Here is a 19,980-nt window from a genome sequence, read left to right on the forward strand (position 1 = left end):
GCTTTAGGGCTATACCCAGCAATACTCAGGGCTGCCTTCTGGTTCTGTGCTCAGGAATCATTCCTGCTGATGCTCAGGGGACAATATGGGGGGGGGGCAAGGATCCAACCAGCTTCTTTACCTGTTTTAGTATCACTTTACTCTCTGTTTTATTAGTTTTGACTTCATAATTATGGTTCTTCTATGTGCTGGTTAAGAGAACAAAGATCCAGTCCCTGCACCCCCCACTCAACTGTGAAATGATATAAGGCTCCTAGTAGGTCTCTGAGATCCATTCATCAAGTGAGTTAGCAGTAGTCCTGGATGTGGAGATGTGCCATGTAGCTCATGCACACGAAGTCCCAGAAGGCAGCACAGGAGGAGGGCCTTAGGGAAGTCTGAGTACCAAGACAAATGCTCCTTTCTTCATCACAAGGAGTCATTCTGGGCAACCAATGCAGGAGAAAAGTATGCAAGTGATTAAACATTGATTGAAATAAAAGCCCTGTAGGATAGCCTTTTAGTTATTCATTATTTTTTGGTTTAGGGGCCTCACTTGGCAATACTCAGGATTTCCTCCTGGCTCTGTGCTCAGGGATCACTCCTTACACAGCTTGAGAAATCCAATATGGTTTAGAGAATCTAATTCTGGTTGGCCACAAGCAAGTGTCTTACCTCAGAATCTTTCTGGTCAGGGATAAGTCTTTTTAAAAATAAAGTTTTATTTCTAGAAAGCTCTCCTCTATCAAGAGAAAAAAAATTGGATCTCATCAACCGACTATCTGAGCACTCTGACCGAACCCAATCCTCACCTCCCAGTCCACTCAGAAACTTTTCTCTTCTGTTCCTTAGCTCTTGACTTTGGGCTTGTTTGGGGGGCTTCTGTGATTATTATAAAAACATCCAGAAAACCATAAAGGGAAACTGCATATAGGCCAGTGGGGGTATGTCCAATGTTCATTTGTTCAATATAATTGGGAAAATGTTCACAGCAAACCCTCAAAGCCCATTATATTTAACCATCTTCTATTTCCACTTTTCCAAGTTTAATTTTGGCAAGGCCTGTAAGTGAACATCCATTTTGCATTGTTCCACCATCCTCTTTAATAAGCACAGAGAAGTTACTCAGGCATGAAGCCTGGACAGGCGTTCATTGTATATAGAACAAGCTCACAGTGGCTTTGAAAGCTAATATGCCAGTGGGTGAACCAAGGCCTGCCTGAGTCATTGCATGTCACTCCAACACAACCATTCTCCATGTTCTTCACACCAAGTAAGATAACGGCGTCTACTTAGTTTTATTTATTGTGTTTTATATCTTTGTGGAATTCAAAGCCTCACACCTTTACAGCATGAACTCTCCTACCCTCACTCCTACCTTACTATGATTTTTGATATTTAAATGCATAAAATAAACAATACATTCTTTGGCAGAAATAGCTCCATAGAGGTTGTTGATGAGGAAGATGGCAGATATAAGTTCAATGCCATGGTAGTATTTATGGTGGAGATGGTGGCACTAACGGTGGTAGTGCTGGTGGCAGTGATGGTGGCCGCAATGGTGGCTGGTATTGATTCTGCAGTGAAGTATTGCTAGTTCACTGAGAAACAAACCCACATTACTCATGGGAATGAATGGATCCACTCTTGGGTGGGCAGAGGTGAGTCCAGGGCTGGGAGGTCTGCTCTTACTCTGCCCTTTTTGAGGGGACCCCTAAAGGGATCTTCCTCCTACAGTGGCTGCCCAGCCCATTTATCATTTACTGCTCCCCTTAATTCTGCCAGCACAAATGGCTCCAAACCAGACCTTCCAATCTCAGTTGAAACAGTCACGAGATACAGGAAGAATGATTCCAGCCTCGGGGACCCAGGTGATGGGAGCTGCTGTGCGGAGGCTGAGTCGGCTAATGAAGCTTGTCTTTCAGCCCACACTTTACTTAATTTTTACAGCATTACTGATGATCTGTACCAAGCAGAGAACTTTCTGCCAGGAGAGTGGCTGCATTCATGTCTGAACGACTCGTGAGGACTGGCGCTGTCTTGTCTACATGCCATGGAATTCAAGAGTCATCATTGCACTTTGCAGTGGCCGGGCAGGGGAGCTTTGATCCCTCTGTAGGTCTACTACTGGCTGGGAAGGAAGGAAGAGCATAAGTTCTCCTCACAAACCCTCCTGGGAACTGGTGTGACTTGGCTTTTCAGGGCCATTTAATAAGTAACCAGCTTAGTTTGGGTTGGGTTTGGGACACACTCAGTGGTACTTACATATCACTCCTGGCTCTGTGATCAGATCTCACACTTGGCCCTGTGCTCAAGAATTATTCCTGGCCCTGTGCTCAGATATCACTCCTGGCTCTGGATTCAGGCATCACTCCCAGTTCTGTAGTCAAGACTCTCTCCTGGATCCATGCTCAGGACTCCTGACTATGTACATGGCTCACTCTTGACTCTATTCAAGCTGGCTCCTGGCTCTTTGCTCAAAGTTCACTCCTAGCTTCATGCTTAGGGATCACTCCAGCTCATTCCTAGCTCTGTGTTAAGGCTCATGCCTGGCTCTGCGTTTAGGCCTGAGCTCTCCGTGTGAGTCCCTCCTGGGAAATGGTGTGACTTTGGTCCCTACTTTTGGTTCTTTCTTTTTTTCTTTTGAGCAAAACGAAGGTGAGGAGCCTGAGCACAGGGTCACAACAGGATCATTTTCTGGCAAGGCTGGCCCCACTCCTTCCTCTGTCCTTCAGAAATGCGGAGGCCCATCCTGGTCCATCAGTTCATTATGATGAATAAAGACACAGAAAGACATCAGAAGACGGGGAGAAATATTTGTCCCTAGAACTTGATTTCCAACCCTCCGAGAGAATTTTCGTGGTGACTTTCCTGAACTGAAAAGCCTTGGAATTCTGGAACAAATGAGGGAATAGGGCTGGCTAGTGCAGAATCTGGAAGGGAACTTGTGGGGGACCAAGATGCCTGCTCCAGTTTGCCCTACTCAGATCTGTCTGTCCCTCACCCTCTCTGTCCCATAGACCCTCAGACCCCGCTCCCTGTTTCCATGGGGATCCAGTAATCTGTGTGGTTCCCAGCCAGCTGCCCTATATTATACCTTTTCTAACATCTGTCTGTTAGTTTCATTCTGTTCATCTCTTCTTTGCCTGCAGTCTGTTTGGGCACCGGGACAGGAGGGGCTAAGAAGGTATTTGGGAAGTTACTGGACTAGAATCCAGGAGCCATGCTTTGCTCAAATTCCAGTTGCGTATGAGAGGCTGTTGAATCAAACAAATCCAATTCCTCATCTATATAGAATTCATAAATGTAGCAAGTTGGAATAAATAGCATCCGTGATATTTCACTCTTGTCCCATGTGATGGTCAGGGGCCTATACAATTTGTTTTCAAAAGAATGTTAGTGACTACAGTGAGGATGATTGCATGGCAGCACGAGGCCCAGATCCAGGGCACAGACTGATAAGGGCAGACTGAGGCTGGGTCGCAGGGCAGTCCTACCCAACTGTCATGTGGGATAAGTTTGTGCACAGGAAATGCTGGTAATTTGCAGCCTGCTCATTTCCTCCACATGCTCCCATCTTGATGAGCATCTGCCGTACCTCTTGCTCAGCCTTTATCTCTGCTTTCATCACTAATCACACAATTTTTGTCATAGCAAAACATTTTAAGACACAGTAAAGAAGTATAAAATAACAACCACAGTCATTCCCAGAATCAGTTTGGCATACTAGTGGAATTCCAGTGTTTATAATTTTTTTGTACTTAGTATCTCAATTAGTTTGGCTCCTTCTAGAACAAAAATTCCAAAGTCAAGGATTTAAGCGCAACTGATTTATTTGGCACCAGCAGGGCATGAGAAGAAGCAAAGCAGTTAAGTTGCATTCCTTACATATGTAAGTGCGAATAATATATAAGTAATACGGCATAAACAATGTCTATATCATATGTGATACATATGTCCTGTGTGAGTAGTGTAAAAAGAATCATGCATGAAGCACTCGTCTTGCACACAACCAATTCAGATTTGATCTCTGCATCATATAGGGGCTTCCAAGCACCACCAGAAGTAATTTCTAAGTGGAGAGATAGGAGTAACTCTTGGGCCTTGCTGGATGTGGCCCCCAAACCAAACAAAACCAAACAAAAATAATACATATAGCTAACAATGCATACATTTAATGAAATGTATAAATAATGCATCAAATATATATAAATAATAGCAAGGGGCTTTTCACTAGTACCATGGATACATATTGTTAAGACTGTAAAAATGTGTAAGTAATGTATAGGCGCACCTTTTACAAGGTACAAATAAAAACGACATGTAACTGATCATACAACTGTTTCATGCACCTGTCATGCAGAATCTGTAATGCAATGCAGCATATGTATCACTAAGAGCATGGATATACTAAAGGATATGAATTATATATTATTCACACTTGAGCTGAAATATGCCTATAATTATTCATACATTATTTCTGACTATGTACAGTATATGTATTCCTATGTGCAACATGACAGAATATATATACTATTAGTCATATGTCTATTGGTGCTCATGTGTCATGTAACATGTAACACACCTCCACAGTAGCAGCGATGAGTGTGGTTCTGTATATGTTTGTACATAGGAGGATGACTGTGCCAATGCATGTCTGTTGCACAGACTATGACTGTGTGCATTTGTGTGCATCCTGTTCCTCTGCTCTCCATCTCGGTGGGCGCAGGGGGCAGGCATTCTCCTGGGGAGGGCGGAGTCGAGTGATGGGTGCTGAAAAGCTTCCTTCAACGCTGTGAAAAGTGCCATCGAAAGTGTCTGTTCGCTGGAGAAAATTACAGAGTGTGGAAAAGTTAAGACCTGGGGTTGGGGAAAAACATTCCCTTTTAAGGTGCTTGAACTTGGCTGTGACACTGACTTGGTTTTGTCCTGTGCCTGCTGCTACTCAGATGTCAGCCATGAGCCTGCTGTGACCTCTGAGTGGGTCCAGATGGTGTTGCCTGGCTGTGCCCTCTGAGAAGGGGCAGGCAGGAGGCACAGTGGCCGCACACACTGGACATTGGCACTGACCACTGAGCATCCTACCAGCCTGCTCCGAGTTTCTTGTGGTTTCATCTATGAGGCTGAAAAAAAATTTTTTTTGTTTGTTTCTGGAACACACCCAGAGATGCTCAGGAATTACTCTGGCTCTGCATTTAGGATTCATTCCTTGAGGGACTCAAGGAACCATAGTAGATAGCTGGGATTCAAACCAAACACCTTAGGTCCTGGGTTGGCTGCTTGCAAGGCAAACACCGCTATGCTATCTCTCCGGCCCCTGACTCCATATTTTTAACTTCTTATTGATTTTGGTTGCCCTTTGGGGGCCATTTCTGGCTGTGCCCAAGGCTTACTCCTGCCTCTGTGCTCACTCCTTGTGGTACTTGGAACCATATGCAGTTCCGGATATTGGACCTGGGTTTGCTGTGTGCAAGACAACTGTACTGTCCTGCTATGCTCTCTCAGCCCCCATATAATGAAGTATGCACAAAATATAACATATAATAACCTATTTTTTCTGAACAGTATCCAAAACAGCATTAGCTGTGTAATTGCAGAATGAATGAAGGAACGAATCAATCATCTAAACCATCAATTAACTCAAGAGCCTGGCACTAATCATGCCTTCACACTTCTACACTAAAAGTCCTTGAGTTGGGAATTTTTAAGAGAAAGGGGAAATCTTTGACTTTCAAAAATTACAGTTGTGATTGTTACAGCTTCTGTCCTAGACTTAAATAAAGACCCTCATCTGTTCTTCCCATTAATTCTCCCTTCGATTGCATCTTTAATCAGAAGTTTGCTCACTCCTGGCTCTGTGTTCAGGGCTTACTCCTGGCTCTGCACTCTGGACTCACTGCTCTGTGCCCAGGAATCACTTCTGCCTACTCCGAAACCCCTTCTGCTGTGCTCAGGTTTGGGGACCCTATGTGGTAGCAGGAATCGAATCCACGTTGGGTGCTTTGCAGGAGAAGTGTCCTCCCTATTGCTATATTGTTCAGCCCATTCCTGCACTGTCCTGGAGGAGAATGCTCAGCCACTCCAGATACCAGGCACAGTGAATGCTGGTCCTTTAGAGATGTGTGGGAGAAAAGCACATTCTTACCAAACTAGAGATAGTTTCCCAACTATGTCCTCTCTCTGGTGGGATCTTGAACCAGGAGCCAGACACTGAGGGTGGGCAGGGCACTCCCTAGAGTGGTCTGGAGTGTGACTTCTCAGACAGCAGGTGGCATTCAGGAAGGGGAGTGTTGACCCAGAGGGATGCATAAGGAGAGGAGGATGGAAGTGGAGGGCTTGTCGGCACATAAGATCCTAGATTTTTCCCAGCAACACTAAAAGGAAATGAAAAGTACAGCATGGTTTGTACTTTTCTTCCTAAAGGAAAACATTTCTCTGTGAGGACGGTAAGAGTCACTGCAGGGGTGAGGTCTGGAGGGTTAAATAATGAAACAAGCTACGCCCATCACTTCCGGCTTGGCCCCCAGGCCTTTCAAATAAGTAGGCAGGACATGACCTCTGCTCCACTCAGCTCAGCTAACTTGACTCCTATCTCCTTCTAGCCTCCCTGCTCTGCCCCCTGCAGTGCAGGGCAAATCCATTTGGCTGGAGCTGCTTTGGCAGATCTTGGCTGGGCAGCAGTCAGGAAGCCCCCAACCCATTGTTCAGGATCAAGGCATCTGTGGAGCTAAACTGTGAGTGCACTGTTGGGGGAGTCTCTGTGCCCCACTCTTCATAGCACTCTTAGGGAGTCTCTGTAGCCCACTCTCCACAGCTCTGTTAGTTGGGATCCCTGATTTGGGGGAAGCTGGAATTTGAACTAGGGTCAGCTGGTGCAAGGCAAAACCTCTACCAGTTGCACTATTGCTCTTGCCCTGTTTTATCATTAAAAAAAAAAAACAAAACTATTTTGGAGAAGTTGAGGTTCCATGATTTACAATATTGCTCATGATAGTTTCTCATGCACATGATTTCAAGAAGTCATTTTTACACGAAAGCAAATAAGGAAGCCAGAAAGTACAAAAGTGTGTAGTTGATTGGCACTTCCGGCTGGGAAAAGTTGTTCCACTTCCTGTCCGGCCCTGATGGAGGAGGGTCCAGAGGTTACTCGCTGCTTACTGGGGTTTCCAGTCCATTCTCTTCTCCAAGCCATGTATGTACTTTGCTGATCTTGGCTATTCTTCATTTAGTGTAAAAAAATAAAAATATTAAATATTAAAAAAATAAAAATATTAGCCTTTGGAAAAAATCATTCTGAAAAATATCAAAGAAAATTTTCTTTATTTTTGAAGAAAATTCGTAAGAATGTCCATATATTTAACAAATCACTGTATTGTCAAGAAAATGCATTGATCTCCTCCCAAGAATCATGAACTTTTCAAGATAGTCATAATCAGAAAAGTAATCGATTTTTCTAAAGGACACCAAATATCAGTTAAGGTTTTCTTATGTGCTATAGATTTGGGAATTGTAAAATTTTACATTTTTCCTGAAAAACAAAGTTCTGCCCTTGTTGAAAGGCAAAGTGGAATTGTAAGGCATTTTTATTTATTTTTTTTATTAGTTAGTTAGTTATTTTGGCCACACCCAGTGATGCTTAGGGGTTACTCCTGGCTATGTGCTCAGAAATCGCTCCTGGCTTGGAAGACCATATGGGATGCCAAAGGATTGAACTGCAGTCCATCCTAGGTTAGGGCATGCAAGGCAAGAGCCCTACTGCTTGTGACACTGCTTCGGTCTCTATAAGACATTTTTAAAGTTTATTTTTTTTTAAGAATACCCACCAAGGTTCCAAAATGAAAATAACTAAAAGAGACAGGTCTGTGAGGAGCCTTTTCATGGCAGAGGCCAACTTGAAGTGTCTTGCTGGCTTCTAAGAGGTGGTACAGAGCCAAGTGCAATGTGGGAAATTTCCATAGCTGATGGGGATGAGGAATTCCCTCAGTCCTGTTGCTTTATCTAATTAGGATCCTCTATCATCTTACCTGAGCTATTTTCTCTCAATAAATAAATGAAATACTTGAAGGAATAAAATGAAGAATTAGTTGTCTTATTCATTATCTTTATTTCTAATATACTTATTCTTATGATGTATCAAGGAGAATATTTGGATATATCCCATGGTAAAAATATAGGCCATACAAGTAAAAAAAATCATATATTTATAAGGAGTTAAAAAGTCCTACTACTGCTATTTCAATTATTTTTTCCAGAGCTGAAATGCATGTTTACTGAAGGAACATTTTAAATAAAAATATTAGTAGGACCAAATGGGTATTTAAAAAAATCTAACAAGAGAAACCTGGCTCAGTGGTAAGATCTTATATATAGCTTTTTGCTTGTTTATGATTTGGGAGGCCACATCTAATGGCACTCAGGAGTGACTCGTAAAATGGTGCTAGAAGAGAGAGACATGTTGCCTAGGATTGACCCAAGGCCCCCACTTGCAAAGCTTGTGCTAGAGTGAGTCCAGGAGCAAGTGGTCCTCTGCAAGCATCACAGCCAGGCATGCAGGGAACCTCAGTAATCACAGGGACAACGACATCCCAGAGTGAGGACAGTGATGACAGTGACATCATAGTGAGGAGGACAGTAGTGATGGTGACATCATAGTGAGGAGGAAGAGGATGGCAGTATCAGTCATGAAGAGAAGGGCAAGGAGCCATGGAAACAATTTATATTAAAATAAATAATTGACACATGGAGTAAAACCTAGTGTCAGATTAGTCCTGGATGACCTGTAGCTTGTGGACCCTGTTGAGCTTCTTCCTCTTTGTGCCCATGTCCCAGCTCTGTTCTCTGTCTGCTCCTCTCCACTGCTCAAACCCTTGTTCTCATCTGACCAGCCAAGATGCTCCTAGTTCCCATCACAACTCTAAGGACCTTCTTGCTTCACACTGGGTGGTGGTGGTGGTGGTGGAGAAGAGCATAGCTGTCGTTCCCTGTGACCCACATCCCAGAGCTGTGCTTCGAGAGAAACTGTCTTCACTTAATCCCAAGACTACACCCCATGGCCCATCACTTGCCCTCCTTGCTCCTTTCCTGGACTGACAGCTCCCGCCTGTCATATCCTCTCAAGCACACCAGCCCCTGTCATCAGGCTCTGTGCGCACTTGTGCAGATATTTCTGGCACTGAGCACTCTTTGTCTATTCTAGATGCCAGCTATTTGTTATGTTGTGATATGCAAAGTTTTTCTCTCTGATTTGCCTCATATGGGGCCTTTAATGGCATAAACAGCCTCAGACCAAAAATTGGATCTAAAAGAGATCTAATTCATCGATTTCGCTCTGCTCCTTCCCTCTTGCTGGCCCTTCCTCCTGTCTACTCTCTGTCCCTCTGTCTTCCACTCAGAGACCAGGCCTAATGCTGACCCCAGTTGCTTTCCTCAGATTCGGGGACAAGGACTCTCCCACAGCTGAGCTTTCACCCAGCCATGACTTGCACAGTCATCCCCTGCCCTGTTCTGCCCTGCCTTGCCCTGCCTGGGTGCTGTGTGGGGGACATGGATGCCTCATGTCTTACCAGTGGGCTCACCCCACCCTCCTCTGGCTCAATCTCCATTTACCTCTCCCTGGGCTGGTTGCAGTGATGAGCACTAGGGCCCTAACCCGATCTGTGCCCAGTGACACCTACCCATCCTGCATTTTCCTTCCCTGTAATACCAGCCCCCGTCCTGTCTCCCATGCAGCCTTAGGCACTGGGGCCATCTTGGAGATAGTCAGGCAACAGGCTTGTGGTCAGCACAGGGCTCAGCAGTGAGGCTGCCAAGCCCTGAGGTGCAAGAATCCATTTCAGACCCTCCCAGCTGTGCAGGGGCCTCCAAGGTTGCATCCAGCAGGGTTTGGAGACTGTGTGCTCTGGGCATTGAATTAAGGTGGGTTCTTGCAAGGCAAGTGCTGTAATCCATGGAATATCTCTAGTCCTGACTCTCTCACTTTGGGGGCAGGTAGGTGGGATCACAACCAGTGACACTCAGGACTCACTTCTGTACTCAAGAAACACTCCTGACAGGGCTCAGAGGACCATGTGAGGTGTCAGGGATCCAACCAGGGTCAGCCACATGCAGAGCTGTCCCCTGCCCTCTCATCGGCTCCTGCTCCTTCACTCTTTGACTCAGGTCTCAGCAGAAATCAGATCCCTGTAAGTGTGAACCTGAGGATGAGAGTGAATAGGAGAAGTTTGTGTGTGAATGAGTGAACGTGTGTGAGTGTGACATCAGGGTGTGTGAATGAGTGTGGGAAAGTAAGAGTGTGAGGATAGCATGTGAAGGTAAACAAGCCTGGGATGAGTGAGGGCATGGCTGAGCATGAATGCAAGCAGAACATGCACATGAGCATCAATGAATGAACATGAACATATGTGTGAGCTTGGAGGTATGATTGTGTTCATAAATATAAATGTACACGGTATAAGGGTGAGTACTCCTGAGTGTGATCATGAGGTAGAATCAATGTACACAACTGTGAGGGTGTGTAGGAGCATGGCTGTATAAACATGCGCGTGAGCATGAGAATAAATGTGTGAGCGTGAATGTAAACAAATGTGAGTGTAAGCAAGAGGGGATCTAAGATAAGCCTGCACAGGTTCTCACTGCCATGCCCTATGTTTGCAACACATTGGCGAGGTACCCTCAGAGCTCGCTGCCTTCTGTGGCATGGGGTACTATCTGAAGTGGGGGCCTTCATCCATGCTATCTTCACCTGGGAACGGACCTCCCCACTCTCAGCGTGCCAGAGGAATGAGACTGGAACATTCCAGTCCTGGGGCTGTGATGACCTCCTCCAGGGGCCACCTTCACACAAATACTTCCTCCTTTCTGGTGCTCAGGGCAGTTGGCTCCCGTGTCCATGCCCAGGCCTGCAGTGCCCATCAGCTGCTCGGCTGAGCTGGCTCCAAGCACAGACGTCACCAACTTGGAGGGCAGTCCCCCGGGGCAGCTGAGAAAGGTCACCTTGCAAAATGACGTGAGAAGCAGTGGCCGTGGTGTTCTTCCGATGCCCAAACCATGGCTGCTCTGCCCTCTGCTGCCCAGCCGATCATGCAGGGCACCACTTATTTGTCTAAGGCGTAGGGAGAAGGTTTCAGGAGAGAAGGCTGGGGCTAAAATGAGGTGGCCCCCAGCGTGCACAGATGACATTTCTGCAAACTGCTCTGGGAGTTGGATGCATGCTGCAGGTCCAGCTCACAATGCAGGAAGGCATGGGAAGGGAGGGCTTTGCTCAGAGGAAGGAGCAGGGGGTGGCAGAAACATGCAACTTCTTACCCCTGGATATCCATTCCTTAGCCAGCAGGAACCTGCCAGAGGGGTTAGGGGAGTAACCAGGGGAGAGCCATCTCCAATGTACCTGCCACACTGCAGAGAAAACTCACACATACACATACAGACTCACACAGGCATATACAGATAGGCACAGACTCACACGCACATACAGACACAGACTCATAGAAGCATACTCACAGACACATAGACACAGACACACAGACTCACAGATACTCAGACATAGACTCAGACACACAGATACAGACTCACGGACACATACACTCATAGACACATAAACATAGACAGCCAGACTCAGAGACACACAGGCATATCAGCAGACACACAAACACACACAGAGGCATACAGAGACTACACAGACACATAAAAAAATCGACACACACGGAGACAGACATGTAGAAACACCCAGAAATAGACAAACGCAGAAATGCACAGGCATAGGCACATAGAAGCAGACACAAAAACAGATAAACACAAAGAGGCACAAAGAAACAGACATACAGAAACACACACATGGAAACACACAGACACACAGACAGAAACAGATACACAAAGACACATAGAAACAGACATAAAGTCAGTGACAGAGTGCTCTCATGCACACTAGGAAGTTGGGGACAGACAGAAGGAAAGATGCTTATGAACATGAACCCCAGAAGGTCAAGTGCCATGCTTTCATCTGGGTGCAAACAGTGTGTTTACCTGTTTCTCTGAAATTTGGGTCACGTTTCTATAAAAATGCATCATCAAAAGAGGATGACCTAGTCAAGGATCCTGCACCAGGGTTTTCCTCTTTTTCTGCCCTTTACCACCCAGGCATCCTGGCACAGAGGCACCCAAGACCATTTGATATGCCCGCGGGCAGCCAGCTGGACATCCAGCAAGTCCTGACATTTGGGGACACGTGTGTAGGACCTAATAATAACACAGAAGCGCAGGTCATTGCTTTATTTGGACTTTGTCAGCTTTAATTCTAGTGACCATGGTATGTCAAAGCTTGGCTGTTATAAATAGCACACACAGGACTGGGTGCATGCCTAACACACACAGAGTACCCAACTGCAAGCACACTCACAGAAAATGTACACTCCTCTCATGTAGGACACAGCTTACAATCTGTGACTGTCGAGCTACCACTGATCTAAACAAACCTGAGAGAAAGCTCCCAAGCCCAGGACTGTCTCCAGGGCACCTGCATGATGGCACCATCAGTAATAGAAGACTGTGAGGATTCTAACTCGATTGCTGACAGTAAAATCACAGTTAAGAGAAAATAAACATTTCCGCCAACGTACTCAGACACCCCTGAGCTCAAGTTCACAAATCATATATACACAACCTATATTTGCCTTCATAAGAATCTGCCTTGGCATGTAGGAGAGGGCAGACAACAGAATCTAAAAGTGACAGGACAGCAGACAGAGATCACTATTTCACAGGGCAATACAGTTGCAAATACACAAAGCACGGGGCAAGTCACAGAAGAGTGTGGAGCTGGGAGCTGAAGCTGGGACATAGAACTAGAGAGTGGAGCTGGATTGTAAAGCCAAAAGCGTCGAGCTGGAGGATAGAACTGGAGCATAGAGCTGAAGCATGAAGTTGGAGCATAGAGTTGGAATATGGAGCAGAGAGCTAGAGCTTGAAGTTGGAGCATAGAGCTGGAACTTGATGCTGGAGCGTGGAGCGCCATCATGGAATATGAATCTGTAACTGGGAGATGGCGCACGGAACCTCTAGCTCCCAGACCAAAATTGAATGAAGTCGCCCTCACCGCTGAGGCTCAGAGTGGCCCAGGCAAGAGGGAGTGTGGAGAAAACTTCTTGCTCTGTCCTTGAGTTCCATGTCCCAGTGCAGGGCTGAAGCAGGAGAGACTCTTGGTTAGGACAAGCATCAGTCTCTGGACATGTCTCTGGTTGGTGGCACTGAGGGGCAAAGTCCCAGAACAGTAGCACTGACTGTCTCTGCTTTGGGGAAAATGTACCACACACACACACACACACACACACACACACACACACACACCCCACACACGGTCACTTGTATCTTGTAAGGATGGACACCACGTGCTCTCTAGAAGGGAAGAGCCTCCAAATAAAAAAAACACATGCGAAAATATTTCCAGGAAAATAAACCCCTTGCCTTCCTCAGAGAGTCTTATTTACATTTAAAAAGAAAATTCTGCTTTCAAATACTGTAAGATACAGGTAGTTGAAAAGCTTCCTAATACTCTGTAAGTATGCATTATCATGTAAAATAACACCAGGGTCACACAATTGTGTATACATGACAATAAATATAATTTACATTGGGCACATCTGATCTTCCAAACTCAGTTTATACAATCAAAGGGCTGTGACTTCATCAATAAATAGTATCATAATATTTCCGGTCTGCCCAGCAAGGTGATGCTTGCAAACCTCTGGACACAGGTGCTCTGTGTCCCCAACCTGACAGCCATGAGTACTGATGTTTCTGTTCACAGAGGCAGGACAGTGCTGCGACAAGCCAAAAATCAGAGCAGATGTCCTCAGCCATACCAGAAACCTGCACACCACACAGACACTGTCCAATCTGGAGGAGACACTGCTCAGATGTACATGCTGCAGGTTGTGGGCATCTCTGCATGTGTCAGGCAGGCTCTGGTTCTTAGTGCCAACCGGCCTTTATACCAGGACATTGCCCAGAGGAGGCTCAGCATTCCACAGCTGCAGAGTGCAGAGTTCAGACTCTAACCCCAGTGCTCCTGCTGAGCCTTACCCCCTGCTTTTGTTTCTCGGGTGGTTCTTGCCAACTCAGCAGATTTCCAGGTGGAAGGACAAGCCAGCTTGCCCCAGTCCCACAGCAGGGACCTGTTCCAGTATCCATGTGACCATGTGGTTCTGGAGTTCAAGCCCGGCCTGTCTCTTCTTCCTCGCTGCCATGGGGACACTGCATGGGGGAGGGACCAAGGGCCACTCTGGGGGTCTGAAGCTAAAGAGGCAACCACTCGGGGTAGACGTTCTGGCCAGCATCCACCCCACAATGAGCAGAGACCTGGAAGGAAGAGCAAGAAAGATGGTGAGGCAGGAAGGGCCCTAGACGGGTCTCTGCTTACTGTAAGAACCTCTTTTCTAGTTTGGGGGCCACACAGTGATGCTCAGGGCTTGCTTCTGGCTCTGTACTCAGGGCTCCGTCCTGGTTACTCCTGGCTCAGTGCTCAGGGCTGACTTCTAGCTCTACGCTCAGGGCTCATTCCCAGCTCTGCACTCAGGGATCACTCCTGGCAGTGCAGAGGGATCACAGCTGGCAATGTTCAGTGCACCTTACCTATTCCGGGCATCAAACCCAGTTTGGCCACGTGCCAGGCCAGCACAGCTCTTTACCCTGTGTAATCTCTCAGACCCTGGAATGGAGTTTCCTAATGAAATAAAGGGGAAGCCTAGAAAAAAAAATGGAGCACAGTCTTAGAGTCCCTGGGATGAAGCTCAGGTAGGAAAAACAACTGTCCCTTGGACAGTCAGGTAGGCAGGCAGGAGACCTTGTCCTGTGGCAGTTAGCACTCTCAGCCCCTCCCCATGAGACCCTGCCAGCCTGTTCCATCCTCAGAGGAGGAAGTGGAGGTGGGAAAAGAAGGAGCTGCCCAGGGGTGACTTTTCACATACTGGGGTGTTCCTGCTTTAGGGGATGCTCCTTGTCTTGTCTGGGGGGGGGCACAGCTCAGAGGAGCAGGGATCTGAATGGGCAGGGCAGGACTGACTGAAACCCTGCCTCCGTCTCAGAGCAGCTCCTGTTCATGGTGCTGGCAAAGCCAGCTGCGCCCGGTAGCTCCCCCAGTTGCAGAGGTAGCCACTGCTGCCTCAAGCCCAGCGACCTAAGAGAAATGCCGCTGGAGCTGAGTTTATCTGCTGGCACGCGTGCATCAGGTTACGACACTCACAGAACTTGAGTGTGTCTGGGCTGAAATAAAAGTCCCATCTGCATTGAAAGCTGCAATTCAAGCTCAAGTGTTTTACAGCTCTCATTCCTGCCAGGCAGCAGAGAAATAAAATATTCCAGGAGGGCCGGCGCTTAGCAGACTGAACAGACTGCACACTCCGTTGCTCAGGGTGGGTCTCCAGCTTAGGATCACTCTCTCGAGTTCCCCCACCCATGGACTTGCCTCTTTTCTGACCCCACAGGCACCCCCTCTGACTGCACCACACACCAGCACCTAGGAGTCAGTAATGATTCCCTGCAGAGAAGCACTGTGAGCCCATGAATTGGGTGCTTAGTGTAAAGTGCAACCACTTCCTCCCCTCTCGTGTGGCCTGAGAGCAATTGAGTGCAGCCCATGCCAAAGGCCACCATGAGCTAGCCTCTCACTCTGTGCTGTTGGGGCTCTTTTCCCCCCGAGGAAATGAGAATCAGAGGGAGAAAGAAACTCACTCCCAGGGCTGGCACAGAGGGTGAGAGGCACCCGGAAGTATGGCACTGCCTTGCGGTGCACATAATGGTCAGATAAACCCTCTCCCCTAAGACCTTCCCACTCTTTACACTTTCCCACAGGTTCAGGTGCGAAGCTCTACAGCAATGGGGAAATGAAACTTATCTCATTCAACTTTTCTTTTCTATTCATTCTCCAAAGAGCTTCAGCCGGCTACTACCTGTGTGCTCACAGGACCCAAAGCAAATCCCCGTTGGGGAGCTGACAACCATTTGCCATTTGGGAGAATGTGGAAAGGCAACACATCCTCGTCACCCATGGCCGACTATCAATAAGCAAACAAACAAAAACACAAGGCAGGCTGCAAACTTTAATTGCTAATACTAGAGGAAGCATCAACGTCCAAATAGCTCCAATCTTCCTGTGTGCCAGCTTCTACCCTCCAAGAGGCAGGTGACAAAACCTGTGTTTATGAAGTATATACTTCTGTGCTGCATCTGCCCTGCAAGCCAAACCCCAACACTGAACACCGACTCCTGCACCTCCTCCTGCACTCCCCTCTACTTCTGCACCCTGACCAGAAACCCAAAAGGAGGGCGGGGAAGGACTGGGCCTGCTCCCTACCTTGGCTGAGCCTGGGCGGAGTAAAAGTGTCCTAGGACTTCACAAGCTCGTGTCTCCATTCTGCTTGAAGTCGGACAGAATGTTGAGGGTCATGTCCTCGCTCTTGGACTGCAGATTGGCCTCGCTCTTCCGGGAGGCCTTCCTGGTGGCCCGGGAGAGTCTCCTTCGGAAGGTGTCCCCGGCCAGGAAGTAAAGGATGGGATCCACACAACTGTTAAGGCTGGCCAGCCCTCGGGTCACCTGGTAGGTGGCATAAACCCTGTCATTGAAGGCGCACATCTCCGGGGTCTGGAAGTCCAGGCGGGCTCTCAGGTTCATGGTCTTCATGACATGGTAAGGGATGTAGGACACGGCGAAGACGGCCAGCACGATGATGACCAGGTATATGGATTTGCGTCGCAGTGGCGAGTTATCCAAGTCCTTGTAGATGAGAGCGCGCACGATGAGGCCATAGCAGACCAGGATAAGCACCAGGGGCACGCAGAACATGGCCACGGTGGTGCACAGACTGTACACGAAGTAGCTACGCAGGTAGTCGTCTGCAGCGGTGTCATAGCAGGCCATGGTGCGGTTCTTGCGAACCCCAGTGCCCGAGTAGAAGAGGATGGGCGAGATGGCAGCGGCCACCACCAACCACACCAACACGCTGACATACACCGCGCTCTTCTTCTGCTGGCGGCCCAGCGACTGCAGCGGGCGCACCACGCCGCTGTAACGGTGCGCACTGATGCAGGTGAGGAAGAGGATGCTGCCGTAGAGGTTCAGGTGGAAGATGAAGCGTTGCAGCTTGCACATGGCGTCGCCCAAGATCCAGTCGGTCTTGTTGAAATAGTAGAAGATGAGCGCGGGCAGCGTGAGGACGTAGAGAAAGTCGGCCAGGGCCAAGTTGAACATGTACACGGAGATGCCGCTCCAGGGTTTCATGTGGAAGACGAACATCCAGATGGCCACGCTGTTGCCCACGAAGCCCACGATGAACACCAGGATGTACACGGCGGGCAGATAGTAGAACTGGAAACCCGTCTTGGTCAGCGCGCAACGGAAGGGCGCGCTGGTGGCTGCGGTGGCCACCACCGAGGAGGTGTCGTTGGTCCAGGGCGAGCCCACGCCGGCTAGGAAGCCGGCTTCGGTGGCGTTGGGGTCCGAGGGCCACGGCACTGCCTCGGCCATGCTCTGCTCCGAGGGTTCAGGCGCTGGGCAAAGGCGGAGAAGACGGTGCCCAGCGCAGGGCGCATTGGAAGCGAGCGCGGCGGGTCTCCCCCTCGCCCACCGCACGGCCGCTGCGGGCCATGGACTCTCCTTCCCCGCGCACCCGGGCAGCCCCACCGACAACTTTCTGGGCTCCGTGCAGGGTCTGTCTGCACTCACCCCACTTTTCCCCCAGCTCTCCTTCTCCACCAAAATCAGCTCCTCTGGATCATGGTCCTGTCCGGCCCGGCCGTGTCCACTGCGCTCAGCCCCAGTGGAGCCCTAGAAGGAGGGCGCGTGGCCTCTAGGTCCAGGACCGTCCTCTCCAAGCTCGTGGCGCGCGCTGGCTGTCCGCGCGCGCCGGAGGGGACCCGGTTCCGAGTCTGGCTGCGAGGGCGGAGTCTGGGCACGGGCGGGTCCGTGCGCGGCGCGGAGGGGAGCCGGGGCGTGTCTGCTCCCCAACAGGCTGGCGGGAGGTCCCCCACCAGCAAGCAGCCCTTCTGCAAATGTGTTCTGCTCTGCTGATCTGTGCGCACTGCTTGCTGGCCGGGTTTGGTGTGTGTGTGTGTGTGTGTGTGTGTGTGTGTGTGTGTGTGTGTGTGTGTGTGTGTGTGTGTGTGTGTGTGTGTGTGGCTCTGCAGACACTGCGCCCCAGAACCCAAGCCTTGGAACCGGCAGCCAGCCAGCCCCGGGGTGTGACTTGCTGGCTGGGATTCTGGCAGGCCTGAGGAGGTACCCAGTGGAGGCACCCGCCCACCCTGGTTCGCCTCTTGATGGCGATGATGGGCCTTGATCCTGCCAATGGTGCGCCCGCGGGGCCTGAAAGTAGAGTGGGGTGGGAGGTAGAGGAAAGGGATTTTCGCGCACCGCCCGCCCTGGCCCTGCCTCGGTTGGTCCAGTGGAGGTCAGAGGCAGGAAAGGACTAGAAAACTCCCGCTCTGGGGCAAGCGGAAGAGACTCCAGCCTTATCGGGCATCTGGCAGGGGAGGGCGCTGGTTGCATTCAGGGCGTAACCTGGGCCGTGCCAACCCGCCCCTTTTACTCCAACTGCCCTCGCCATTGTACTAGGAAGTGGCCTGCCCAAATACTCGGCTACTTAATCCTTCCCCCAAGAACCCCCATTGCATGCATTTCTTCTTATGCATTCCTAGGGGACCCTTCCCAGAGGTAATGGGGGGGGGGTCCCAGGAATCACTCCTGGGCCGCCCCAAGGGCGCAGTTCAGAGATGCTGGGAAGGATCAGCAGAGATGGGGGGAGGGGTTCTGGGGGTAAATGAACTGGGTCTCTCTCGGATAAACCAGACAGAGTCCCCTGCCTGCTTTATCGCTGCCTGGAGCATCCACGTTCCAGCCACACAGTTCAAATTTGTGCTGAGAAAGTTTAACTGGAAGCTGGATCTGGGTGGGCAGCGCTGGTGGGCAGGTCTCAGGGCTGCCCAGAACAAGCACCTACCTGGATGGTCGCTGATGACCAGGACTATTTATTTGTACATGAGAGCTGTCCAGTGGCTGGGCTCAGAGGGAAACTACTTTGGCTAGCACACAGGGAGGGAAGGGATTTTAAACTCACTGCCTCCCAAGGAGCCTATGAACAGAAGGACAGAAGTCCCAAAAACCTGACTGACTGTGAGTATCTTCTGCCTAGGGCATGCAATTACTAAAGTATCTCCACTTGAGAAAAACTATATCTGAATTGAACCTCGAGCCTCCCTCCCTGGCTCCCTTATCTGTCAAAGCAAAGTTGAATTTTATGATTTCTCACTTTTTTTTTTCCTGACAGGTTTCTAGTATTCTGAGTGTATTCTGTGCAGCATAAGCACAATGCAACTTCCTCGGCAGTCCGCTAACGGAGGCAGGCGATGCATTAACTCCTGTCTGTTGTTGGAAATGAAAGCTTAGTGCAGCTACCATTAAGTACTTCCAGCACCCGTGACACTTCTGTTCGAATGGAGGAGAGAGTCATCCTAAGTGCCCCACAGACCTTTTAGAAGGAGGCAGGGCCAGGAGTGGGGGCATGGGAGGTGCCTCCTAGGCTGCATAGGAGAGGCCCAGGATCCATCCCAGCACCTTGGGCAGGCTCCTCAGGTGCCCTCACAGATACACAGAGTGGGGTGTGGCTGTAGTGCAGCCTGGGTGTGTCCTTGGCCTCTGTGCCTCTGTGTTTAGTGCTGGCCTCTAAAGATTTTGCTTTTACCTTCAGCCTGCTCGGCCGCATATATAAACCATGAGTCCCATTATAGTTGTTCTTTGTTTGAGGCCACTCCTGGCAGTGCTCAGGCCTTACTTCTTGCTCTGCATTTAAGAGTCACTCTTGCAAGGGACCCGAGGTGCCAGAGTTCCAGGCAAGCATTTTCCAGCAGCAGGCAAGCATTTTCATGCAGCAGCAGCAGCAGAACCTCTCTGGCCCCACGCTGTATTTCAAGGAAGATTGGGCTTCAGTGTTGGTACTCACAGGTATTAGCTACTGT

General features: G+C 49.0%; 1 protein-coding gene across 1 annotated transcript; it reads right to left on the reverse strand.

Annotated features, from left to right (window-relative positions):
* Positions 1–14,151: 14,151 nt before the first annotated feature.
* On the reverse strand, positions 14,152–17,925 carry P2RY1 (purinergic receptor P2Y1). Its single transcript, XM_049776272.1, has 2 exons — positions 16,325–17,925; positions 14,152–14,331 (listed from the first exon to the last, which is right to left on the reverse strand). Exon 1 carries the CDS (start codon positions 17,492–17,494, stop codon positions 16,364–16,366), a length of 1,131 nt encoding a protein of 376 aa, XP_049632229.1. The 5' UTR covers positions 17,495–17,925; the 3' UTR covers positions 14,152–14,331; positions 16,325–16,363.
* Between the last annotated feature and the right edge of the window lie 2,055 nt (positions 17,926–19,980).

This window comes from Suncus etruscus, chromosome 7 (genome assembly GCF_024139225.1).
Source record: "Suncus etruscus isolate mSunEtr1 chromosome 7, mSunEtr1.pri.cur, whole genome shotgun sequence".
Classification (NCBI taxonomy): domain Eukaryota; kingdom Metazoa; phylum Chordata; class Mammalia; order Eulipotyphla; family Soricidae; genus Suncus; species Suncus etruscus.

Excerpts from the sequence above, each read along its gene's own strand:
- P2RY1 (XM_049776272.1), bottom strand. The coding sequence starts at position 17,494 with ATGGCCGAGGCAGTGCCGTGGCCCTCGGACCCCAACGCCACCGAAGCC.